Genomic DNA, 12,371 nt, shown 5'->3' with positions numbered 1-12,371 from the left:
TCATTTGTTTTTCATCAGGACACTAACCCCAAGCACAACTCTAGCTAATGTAAGAGCTATCAGTTTAAGAAGCAGAGTGATGGAGTGGTGCATCAGATGACCTGGTCTCCACAATCACCCAATCTAAATCCAGTTGAGTTTGGGATGGCCGAAGAGTGAAGGAAAAGCAGCCAACAAGGACTCAACACCTCTGGGAGCTCCTTCAAGATTAATTGAAAACTATTCCAGGTGACTACCTCTTGACGATGACTTAGAAAATGGCAAGAGAGGGCAAAACGATCATCAAAGCAAAAAACTTAAAACTCAAAAATATAAAAAATATTCTAGGTTGTTTAACATGTTGACTACATAATTCCATATTTGTTATGTCATAATTACAATGTCCTAAGTATTAATAAACAGTGTTAAAAACAATTCAAAATGAATAACACTAAATAAGAGGGTGTGTCCAAACTTTTGACTGGTTGTATATGAGCATTTTCGAATAAATTTGCCAACTGAATCCTTAAAATGTCCACCACAACAAGAAAAATCTTACTTTTATTACAGTAATAAATGTCAGTTAAATCCTGTTATTTAATAAATACTAAACACAAACATCCATGACTTCAATATTAAGAACTCACCTGAATCGGGTCCCAGTCCATCTGCAGTTCATCCCGTAAAGTGTGCGCATACTTGTGATTGACGGCTTTGCCCTGAGGTGCACTGGTGGTCTTCTGCTTTTTCCTCACAGGCTCATCGAAGGTAAAGTCATCCACAGGTTCCTCATTTTTCACCGTATGGAGCTGTGCACTGGATGATGGCTCTTCATGCCCAATAGCATTTGCACTAAACGCTCTGTCCATGCTGATGGACTGCCTCTGGAAAACACAGCGACCAGCAGTGTGTGTGTGTATATGTATATATATATATATATATATATATATATATATATATATATATATATATATATATATATATATATATATATATATATATATATTTATTCTCCATACCCCCTGTTCTCTACATCTGCCTCTTTCAAACCAACTACCTGCATGTCTTCTCTTACCACATCCATAAACCTCCTCCTCTTTTCCTCCTTCCTGTTGGCTCCATCCTCAGCATTCTCCTACCGATATACCCCATGTCCCTCCTCTGCACATCTCAATCTCGCCTCCCTCACCTTGTGTCCAAAACATCCTACATGCGCTGTCCCTCTAATAAACTAATTTATAATCCTGTCCATCCTCGTCACTCCCAATGAAAGCATCTTCAGCTCTGCTACCTCCAGCTCCACCTCCTGTCTTTCAGTCAATGCTACTATCTCTAAACCATACTATATTATATATATATATATATATATATATATATTACATATATACTAGCTGAAAGTACCCGTGCTTCGCTACGGAAGGCAGAATGCTAAGCAATATGGCAATAAGCAGTAAGCACTGAGCAGGACTGGATGATCAGAGATCAGAACGTAACGTCAACAAATAACGTACTACCCCTTTGTAGTACCGATACAGGGCAAACTACTTTGAAAATCATTTTTATCGTGCATCTAACATCTAATAAGAAACAATGTAGTAAGTTTCATTAGGATCCGTAATGTTATTTCGAAGAATTTACAATGCGTGAGAAATCGCGTTTTTCGCGAGTTAGCCCCGATCCAGGGCGAATTTTTCAAAACCCTTTCTTAGTGAGCACCTAAGACCCAAGAGGAAGGTATGTTCCAAATTTCATTGCAATCCGTTCAGTGGTTTTTGAAATTTCGTGATGAGTGAGTGAGTCAGTCAGTGGTATTTGAGCTTTTTATATATATATAAATTACATTTATTTGAGTTATTGTAATTGAGGGGTTTTTTTTGTGTCCTTCCACTTTTTAAAGTATTTTTTCTAATCTGTTATTTCACTTTAACTTATGTTTAAAGTATTGTGCTTAACTTTTTTTTTAATTCACATCTATTACTGAGCAAAAAAGATAAATAAATAAAAATGAGGCCCCCAAAAACTATTGTACTGTTTGATTGATGTGCAGGAGAAAAAAACGCACTAAAATCTAGAGAAACAAAAAAGTGGAATGGACAAGACAGACGTCAGAGATGCAGACCAGCTGAAAGCGAAATGCTGTCAAATGGAAAGTTGTTCACTGTGTGCGATCACTGTCTGTATTCTGAATCTGCATTTGCGAATTTAATTACTATCATAAATTAAATTAAAACAGGAGATTTCTTTTTGCTGCTGCGAAAGTACAGAACTAGTTTGAGTTTCATATATAGTTAAATTTTTCTACTTGTACTTAGGTAGAATTTCATTGAAGTAAAAATACTTTGATTTGAGTAGAATATTTCAGTACTCTTTCCTTCTCTGTTTATTTAGATGTTTAATAAAAATGGTTAAACAGAAATGCGTACTGCATTGATCACGCGTTTATGAAATTAGTGACGTTCAATTAAATTTAACATCGTAAATTTTGACAGCCCTAATTATTATATTAATACAAAACGAATTTCAAATTTTGTTACCTAATGAATGTATCCAGGCTGAACATCCACCATATAGAACACAAGCAGAGAAAAGATGATGATGATGATGATCAGGTGATCAGGAATGTTTTTGTTCTTAGTCACATCGCTGATTCCCTCTGTCTCATTCACGTTAAACCCAAACTAATAATTAAACATATGTTTGCATTAAGCATCCATATTTGTCCATTCCCATGTTGATTAGAGTTTTAAAAAATGAAAAGTATTAATTTAAGGTACATTTAAAACAGATGAAAATGTGCAATTAAGTTGCGATTAATTGTGAGTCAACTCATGACAATCATGCGATTAAATATTTTATTTTTATCGAATGACAGCCCTAATGTTAATATGATGTGAGGTCCAGTTACCAGCATGACACTAAAACTGGTAGTAGTAATGGTTACTTTTTACTTAAGTACATGTCAGAGCCCAAACGTCTTTACTTTAACTTGAGTAAAAAATTATAGTGAAGGATGTGTGGACTTTTGCCACCTCTGCGGTGATGATGGCGACGAATTAACAAACGTTGTTTTATCTAAAAAAAAAAAAAAAAAAAAAGCATAATTCCATGCAGGGCAGATGTTTTATGTTATCTAACTTCGCTCTGTGTTTTACTATGGGAATTGCTTTGGGCGTGACCAACTACGGACCTATGACACCTCATCTGCGCTTTCTTCCCATGAGGGACTACGTCAAGCTCTCTCAGCACATCCAGTTTCCTGCTGGTTTTTGCTAAACTGTTCAGCCATCATTGGATTCCGCCGGCAAACGCGACCAGTCATACAGGATCGTGCTGAGCGACATCGCAAAACTCGGTACAGTGTCCGAGTCGAGGCGCGCTATTCCTTTTTCAGCCTATCGGGTAGTAAACTACACGGTAAGGAATTAGTGGCATCACGCTAACTAAGGCTTTACGTGTCAAGGCAAAGTCTACGAAATGGCTTACTACCCTACAAATATCGATAGACTAATGTGTTGTGACGAGTCTTGATTTTCTCCATACTCAGCCATGTCAGCGGTCATCCCCCCGCCAAGGGGAATGTGTCCAAGATCAGGGATGTTGCATACCATATACCATCTCGGGCAGGGACCCTCACCTGATGTGCATCGCGTGCATGGGCCCGAAGCACACTCAAACGTCCACGCGGACCCACAAGCAAGACCCATGTCTGTCCGGTGCTACCGCAATATCCACGGCCGTCGACCATCAGCTGCGAGCTACCACGAGCTGGGCGGACTCAATGGAGACCGAATTACTGATCATGCCTCCTCTGTTTGCTAACCTCCTCGTGGAGGAGAAGGAACGACCTTGGGTTGGCCGGACACCCAGCAGTAGAGTCGTCGGTGGCCTAGTAGAGTCGCCGCTCTATTTCTGCCTCCTCTCAAATTTCGCTGCCAAGCAAAATGGAAAGACTGATGGCGTCCATTCATTAGAGGCCGTACAAATATGCAGTGCAGTCAGTGTGCTCGCTGAACACTGGGACTTTACTGTCCGTGTACCAGGCAGAGATTTTGAAGGAGATGGAGCAGCAGCTCGACGTGGGAGTGCCCAACCTGGGACTCGGGGACGAGATTTGCGTGGCGAATGACCTTATTCTGTGCTCTTCACGAGGCGCGGTTTAGGGCTGCGGCCCCATGATGGGCTTAGCTGTGTAAGACGAGAGAGCGTTATGGCTGAACCTGTCAGGCTTGGGTGACACGCAGAAAGCGGAGGTGATGGACGCTGCTTGGTCCAGTTCTCGAGAAAAAAAGAAAAAACAGCACTCTCAGGAAAGAAGAGGATGAAGCTTTCAACCTCTGTTTACCACGCAAGCTGACACCAAAACCACCGTCACAGCCAGCGCAACAGGGCTTTGCTGCAGCCACGGCTGCGAGAGGGAGAGCGGTGGGTGCGAGGAGTGCGAGACCGGCTTTCGGCGGGCAGCATGTTGGCCAGCGTCCGAGATCGGACGGCTCGGAACCATGGGGAAAGCATTCGTTTACGCGCGCCCAAAGAGGAACAGAAGTATACAGAGGTCCTTTTTTTGCACACAGAGGCACTGCCTACGAGTTTCAAACCATTCTGTTCGGACTGTCTCTAGCTCCGAGAACTTTCATCGAATGTGTGGAAGCGGCTCTTTTACAGTTGAGGAACAACGGGATACGAAATTTGTCGTGTATAGGCGATTATCTGATATGCTCCTCATCAAGAGAGCGAGCGATCGGAGATGCAGAGAGCGTGGTCACGCATCTCTACAGCTTAGGATTCAGAATAAACAGGGAAAAGAGCCGCTTGAAACCCGCACAGTGCGCGGAATATCTAGGGCTCAGTATAGATTCCCTCTACTATCGAATCACGCTGACAGAGCGGAGAATTGCATCTCTCATACAGTGTCTCTCTCGTTTTTAGACAGGGACTATGGTCCCGTTCAGAGTGTGCTTATGGATGCTGGGTTTAATGGCCTCGGTAATTTCTGTAGTAAATTTGGAACTTCTCATGATGAGAGATTTTCAGCGTTGGGTTACGCATCTGCGGTTGTGTCCGCGGCGACATCTCAGTCGATGGGTTAGAGTAAGTGTCAAATCGCTCCGCTAATAGGAAAATCCTGCAACTCTTCGGTCAGAGATTCCCTTGGGGGTGGTGACGTCGAGAGTCACTATGACGACGAATGCATCCCTAGTGGGCTGGGGAGCGACCCTAATGGGCAGAGCTGTGAATGGCGTTTGGCCTCCACAGCTAATCCTGAGACATATAAACTACTTGGAGCTGTTGGCAGTGTTTCTAGCGTCCTAGTAAAAACCGACAATTCCACAGCGGTCGCTTACATCAACCAGCAGGGAGGCGTACGCTCCCTCCAGTTGCATCAGTTGGCAAGAAAACTGATAATGTGGTGAGGCAGAAGGTTCTTAACCATCAAAGCCACTCATGTCCCAGGCGTGTGGAACAGGGGTGCGGATTTATTGTCCTGGGGAAACCCCCTGTACGGGAAATGGAAGCTGCACACCCAAGTGGTAAAGCAGATATGGCAGAGATACGGCCGGCTGCCGTAGATCTCTTCGCCTCGCAAGAAAATGCTAAGTGTCCTCTGTACTTCTCTCTAAAGGACAAAAAGGCACGGTTGGGTGTGGACGCTTTAGCCCACCCATGGCCGAACGTCCTTCTATATGACTTGAGCTTCATTTCCCCTACTCTAGTCAGAGTCAGCGAACTGGGCTTGTCACTGATTCTGATAGCGCCACGCTGGGCATCCAGATACTGGGTTGCCGAGATAGTTCAACTGCTGTCAGCCGTGGCAGAAATCTCGCTACAATGATATTGTCAACCTGAGTATTAAAGGTGGGGTGGAGCCTGATCTCAGGTCGACCTGCCTGTCAAGACAGATGTGGTATCATAGGAGCTTCAGTAGTTGGTCACAGCCAAAGCGATTCCCATAGTGAAACACCTCACTCCGTTATCATAGAACCCGGGATTACATTATGTAACCTATCATTATATTGTGCATGAATGTCCACTTATATATCTGAGATGAGAAGAATACACACAACCATACCTCTTCCTTAACCCGTACTTGTGGCACTGTTTCATCCTGATGGGTTTCCTCTTCTGCTTTCTCGACACTCTTCTTGGCCTTAATACACCTTGGAGCTCTAGGCTTCCTCTCAACCTTTGGTTTTGGCTCTTTAGGTTTGGCTGCTCGTTTAGTAACTGCTTTCTTGTCACTTGTCTCTTCTTTCTTCCTCCTTCCTCTTCCTCTGGTTTTCTCCTCTGGCTGCCATTCCTCCGGTTCCTCCTCCTCGCTCTCTCTGCTGCATTAAAGTATTATTGACATTTGATTACTTCTAAATACGTGCTTTTCTAACCTCATAATAAAGTTTTAGGTGAATATACTCACCAGTCATCGTCTGTAGTCGGTTCCTTATACTCTTTAAGCGCTACTGCTCTCCGATTCCGCAGCATCTTCCTATTGCAATGGGCAGATTTATGCAATCGGAAAGCACACGTGTGCTATAAGGATCAGCCGTGTGTTGTAGTAAACAGATCAGATGCTACTGTATCACAACGTTCAAATTCAGCGCTGAGCCACCACAACTAGTTAGCATATGCATAAGAAAGCGTGCGTACTAGATATTATGTTGAGATGCTTATATTTGAATCCTGGCTGAATTGTCACTTTTTTCATTCTGATTTTGTGCAGCGAGCTGCCAGCAACCTGGACAATCTACAAACTAAATCTAAGATTCATACTGTTCAGTAGCATATCGCATATTACTGATATGTACTATTTAGTGTAGAAGTATGTAGTACGGGTTCTTCTTCTTTCCCTTTTTCTTTCTTTGTTTTTTTTTTTTTGGTGTTTGTTTTTTGTCGCATTACCACCATCTACTGGAATGGAGTGTTGGCCAGACGTCCTTTTTGTTTCTCATTGAACTTCCAGAAATATTCATGCAGTTCTGCTCCACTCTGTACATTCTGTACTATCTATGGATAATTATATCTGTATATAATCATGAATTCCTAACTGTGTATCTCCTAGATTATCTGCATATCATATATCATCTTGATATACACTCTGTAAACCATTTGTACATACAATGTACATATTCTATAGTGTATATATAATTTATTGTTTGAAAGATGTATAAATTATGCATTCCACACTCTCCATATACTGTATATTGTGCCTTACACACATCTGGCGCTAATAAAATTTCATACACATATACAATCTTAGTGTACTTATTTATCAGCTTCTGCACATGTTTACACTGTCCAGAGCCTTTTTATTTATTTGTTGTACATATATTTATATATGTATCTGCACTTTCTTTTGGCAGTTTGCAAAATTGCTACTATTTGCACGTTTGATAGAATGTAAACTGCATTTCGGTGCTGTGGACATGTACTGGGCAATGACAATAAAGTGGTTTAGCTTAGTGGTTAAAACACTGGCTGTTGATTTTGAGGGTCATGAGTTCAAAACCCAGTCACACCGAACTGCCACTCATGGACCCCTGAATAGAGTCTTAGTTGTATTAATGCGCTCTGGACATCTGCCAAATGTCGTAAAATTGAAAAGAAATAATATATTTAACCAACTAAGATTTATAAAAAAAAAAAAAGGAAAAATCTACTTCTTTCTTGTAACATATAAAAAGGAAGAATTATATTCTACAGCAACTGTACATATACTGTATTTATATATATTTATTGGTGAAATGGACAACATTAATACTCAAAGAACCGTAAGTACACAGGTCTTCTCGAATCGACTTACATTTGATTAAACATTCATTTTGGCCGTTTTAAACATATCTTTGTGTAACTGTTTTTGATTAAGAAACACGTGGTTTTGGCAGGTTTTAGCAACATTTTCGGCTCATTTTAAAAACAACAATAAAAAACACTAAAACTAGTCCAGGACAAAGACTACTTCGTTGCTCTTTTATCCAGTTTTTACACAAGAAACATGAACACATAAAGTACATTTCCAATTCAACATTATCCATTCTATAATCTTTTCTTTCCTCTCCTAGGCATTTCAATATATAGATAAGTACTTCTTATTTACCTGTTGGACACATACATCTAGACAGACACAATGTAATTTATACACCAGATATTAAATACTTTAATATGGCTGTTATGGCTTGTGATGCTGCATCATTAGCAGCTTTGAATATTAAACAGTTATGAATATTAAGCGTTCCTATGCACTCCTATGCTATGGTTCCTAGGTTTGCGCAAGAGTACATAAACGTGATATGTCTCAGTTGAAAATTAATTGTATTATTATTTCTTTTTACAAATTTTTAAATGAAACTATAAACCAAACAGAAACCAAACAACAATAAACCATTCTGGACATCATACACTTATTGCACTTAGGCTTTAAAAAAAATATAAGTACAATTTCTCGATTGCTTGTTATAAAACAAACCACTTGCTGAGTATTTTTTTGCAAACCAGCACAGTTTGACTATTCTGTCATTAACTCTCCTGCCTGTTTTTTTTCTTTCACTGCAAATGTTGTTGTTGTTGATGTTGTTGCAAATGTACAAAAATGGCAGCATGAGTCCTGCCCCAATGAGTCTCTATTATCACTGATTTCAGTTCCCTTTTTTTAAACCACAAATAAATAGTAAGTCATATTCAGTTTGAATTGAAAATGTATTTCTGAATGTTGACTTAATAATGATTAGCATTTGTTAAATTGCTAATGTACAGTACATGGGACTGCTCTGCATCATGATTGTACCCATGATTACCTGTTTTATTTGTCATTGATGTTGCAGTATAAATGACCTGCCCCAAAGTGATTACCAACATTGAGAATTCCAAAACTTGCACTGTAGATGACAAAGGCTCTTCTTCTTTTTTCGACTTCTCCCATTAGGGGTCGCCACAGCGGATCATCCGTCTCCAAACCGCCCTGTCCTCTACATCTGCCTCTTTTACACCAACTACCTGCATGTCTTTCCTCACCACATCCATTAACCTCCTCCTTGGTCTTCCTCAGTTCCTCCTTCCTGGTAGCTCCATCCTCAGCATTCTCCTACCAATATACCCCATGTCCGTCCTCTGCACATATCCAAACCATCTCAATCTCACCTCCCCCATCTTGTCCCCAAAACGTCCTACATGCGCTGTCCCTCTAATAAACTCATTTCTAATCTTGTCCATCCTCATCACTCCCAATGAAAACCTCAACATCTTCAGCTCTGCTACCTCCAGCTCCATCTCCTGTCTTTTACTCAATGCCACTGTCTCTAAACCATACAACATCACAGGTCTCACCACAGTCCTATAAACTTACCCTTTCACTCTCGCAGATACCCTACTATCACAAATTACTCCTGCCACTCTTAGTGTTCAGAAAGTATACAGGTTTAAAATGCATTGTTCAACTCAGATCTACTGATGGGCCAACAAATTGACAGTGAAAATATACTATATAGGCTACATATATAGGAGATTTTTAACAAAGGCATTTGTTGAACAACTAAACTAAAAGGCTAAGGAAATGAAGCTTATGAATGACTTACATTGTTGATGAGCTGCCACCAGATGGTGTGCAAAGGCAGAAACTAAATCATAAATGCTCACAAGAAATGATAGAACTAGCAGCGCTGACTTCATGAAGGAAGTGAAGAGCAGAAGATCAGTTTGTTGAAAGAAGTATTAGTATTCAATTAATCAAAATTACTAGAAGCTAATTATGCTTAAACCAAAGGAAATATTAGCACTAAGACTCAAAAAATGTCAACTTCTTTAAAAAAGCCTTGTGTTATATGTGGTATTATGTCAGAAAAATATTAATATTTTCAGAAAATGTCAAACATCAAATCAAAACAAATCAAATCAAATTTTATTTGTCACATACACATACATAGATGAAATATGACATGCAGTGAAATGCTTTTTACGATGGTCCGGCATAAGGGAGTAAGATGGGGAGAAAAATAAAACAAAGAAAAAGAAGACAGATAAATAAAGTATAAGAATGTATAAAGATATATATATATATATATATATATATATATATATATATATATATATATATATATATATATATATATATATAAGGGTGTATATACAAAATATACAAAATACTGAGTTTTAGTTTAGTTTTGTGTCTGCACTGGTCATTTTGCTTTGTTCTGGGCTGTTCAGACCTTGAAGGAGGTCAAAATATAGATAAGTACTTCATATTTACCCATTGGTTGCATACAACCACACTGACACAATCTCAGTTATGCAGCTGAATTACATCAGAACTACTCTAAAGAGCCAGAAACTCTAATATGGCTGTTATGGCATGTAATGTTGCATCATATGCAGCTTTGAATATTAAATAGTTGTGTACAGGCTTCGTTGGAACATTGGATTGGAACATTCTGATCTTAAATCACTGCATTGCTAAAGCTGTCATTGCTGCTTCTTATGTTTTTACAAGGTTACACAGAAGTGATTTCATGTCTTAGTTGTAAATTAATTTCAATTAAACAATAGTTTTAGCATGTAAAAAAGAATTAATTGTGGTAAAAGTTATATAGTTTTGCATCTTAGAAGAGTAAAATAAACCAAAATTAAAATTAGACCAATTACTGCACAATGTTTCTAATATCAGTCTTCTAGTTATTCTACGGTAACAATATCTTCCATTAAATAAAGGTTATAATAAGTGATTATATAATGATGACAAGCTTAAAATAAGGACAAATAGCTTGAAACATGTCTTATGATCTTTTATTTATATAGGAATGCATTTTGCATGTTGGACTACAAAATGAAAGTCAAAATTGAAAGAAATATTGAAACATTGACATTAAAAAACAGAGTATATATATATATATATATATATATATATATATATATATATATATATATATATATATATATATATATTCATACACTCTCTCTCTTTCTCTCTCTCTCTCTCTCTCTCTCTCTCTATATATATATATATATATATATATATATATATATATATATATATATATATATATATATATATATATATATATATATACTGTATATATTCTGTATATATTCGTATACTCTTTGGTGATCTTTGATTTCTTTTTGCTTAACATGTGCTTCCATTAATAAATAAATAAAGAAAAAAGTAATTTAAAAGTTTATAGTTATCTGTTTTATGTTCAGCAATTACAAGCTCAGTTCAAGCTGCATTTATTCATCACTTTACATTACTGCATTATTACTGCAACTGACCGAGTAACACAGTTGCCTGTAATGCATGTGGCTTTATCTTATAATTGAGATGGTGCTGGTTAATTAATAAAGTATTAAAATGTCTCCTTAAAATAATACTAAAATTATACATGGCATTGTGAGATTCATTGCAAATGATTTATTTGAAAATTTCAGAGTTTCTGGAAAACTGCTTAGCAAAAAAAAGAATGGACTCAGCTTTTTTTCCTCAGACACCCAAAACGCGCCTACGTTATTTTAAGTAACCATTGATGGTTTTATTCTTTGCACCCCTCTCCCCCATCACTGCTGTATTTCTTTTTAGATAGTGATAGAGAATAACCTTGCGCTGTCTGACACCTATATTTGGCCTCTTCCTGATTAAAGCCTGAACACTGGAAAAGAGAGAAGAAGGGAGTAGGTGGGGGTTATGTAATTTATTTTGTGTCGCTTCCAAAGAGAACAATTAGTGGATACACAATTATGCCTCAAACGCATTTTGTTCGACTTTGCATCCAGAATACAAAAACTGAGAGGGGAAGAGTGCGAGCAAATTGGGTGCATTGATTAAACTCTCCCAATAAAGTACGTCCAAAAATGACGGGGAAATTATGCTTGATTGCCAACATTTTTATTATTATACAATTGGCTAATGATGATATCCAGATTTTGTATTGAGTTCTTTAAATCGTGTTTTAAAACACTTTTGAAAAATATTTGCTTTGAGGAAGAATTTATGGGGTATTAGGTGCCATACAGTAGAGAGTGAAAGATTAATTAAAATATTTACCCTCCTGCAGTAGTGCTCTGCCCTATGACGACTTTATTAAATTACAATCAGATTACTGACGCTCCGATTACCCTAAATCAGAAATGATCAGTGGACACACAGGTTCTTATTGTGAATGAGGACAAACCAGCCCACACATCCTAGTGTTATCCAGGACACTAAACACTGTAACACAGTGAGGTCTGCAGAGGAGACAGAGTGCAGAGGAGAGGACTCAAGAGAAGTCCACACACACACACATTTGCCTTGTAGTGGAAGTGGATGCAAGAGGCACAACGACCTTTCACTGGCACTCATACTGTTGCAGTTTAAGAGTTCATTAAGCACAAAATATTGTCACAACGAGTAGCCTTAAGCTAATAACATTTCTTTT

General features: G+C 38.4%; 1 protein-coding gene across 1 annotated transcript in view; it reads right to left on the bottom strand.

The window, feature by feature from the left end:
• The window catches only part of srbd1 (S1 RNA binding domain 1), a 75,901-nt gene extending 69,060 nt beyond the window's left edge, over positions 1-6,841 (bottom strand). Inside the window, exons 1-3 of the mRNA XM_083539911.1 lie at positions 6,389-6,841; positions 6,047-6,302; positions 627-863 (exon numbers count right to left, since the gene is read on the bottom strand). Of these exons, the coding sequence (XP_083396037.1) occupies positions 627-863; positions 6,047-6,302; positions 6,389-6,453 (558 nt within the window). The 5' untranslated portion in view covers positions 6,454-6,841. The remainder of the gene's footprint in view (positions 1-626; positions 864-6,046; positions 6,303-6,388) is intronic.
• Positions 6,842-12,371: the final 5,530 nt, after the last annotated feature.

This window comes from Silurus aristotelis, assembly GCF_946808225.1.
Source record: "Silurus aristotelis genome assembly, chromosome: 4".
NCBI classification, from domain to species: Eukaryota; Metazoa; Chordata; class Actinopteri; order Siluriformes; family Siluridae; genus Silurus; species Silurus aristotelis.
Note: the sequence above shows the minus strand (reverse complement) of the source record. Positions and strands in the feature narration are given on the sequence as shown.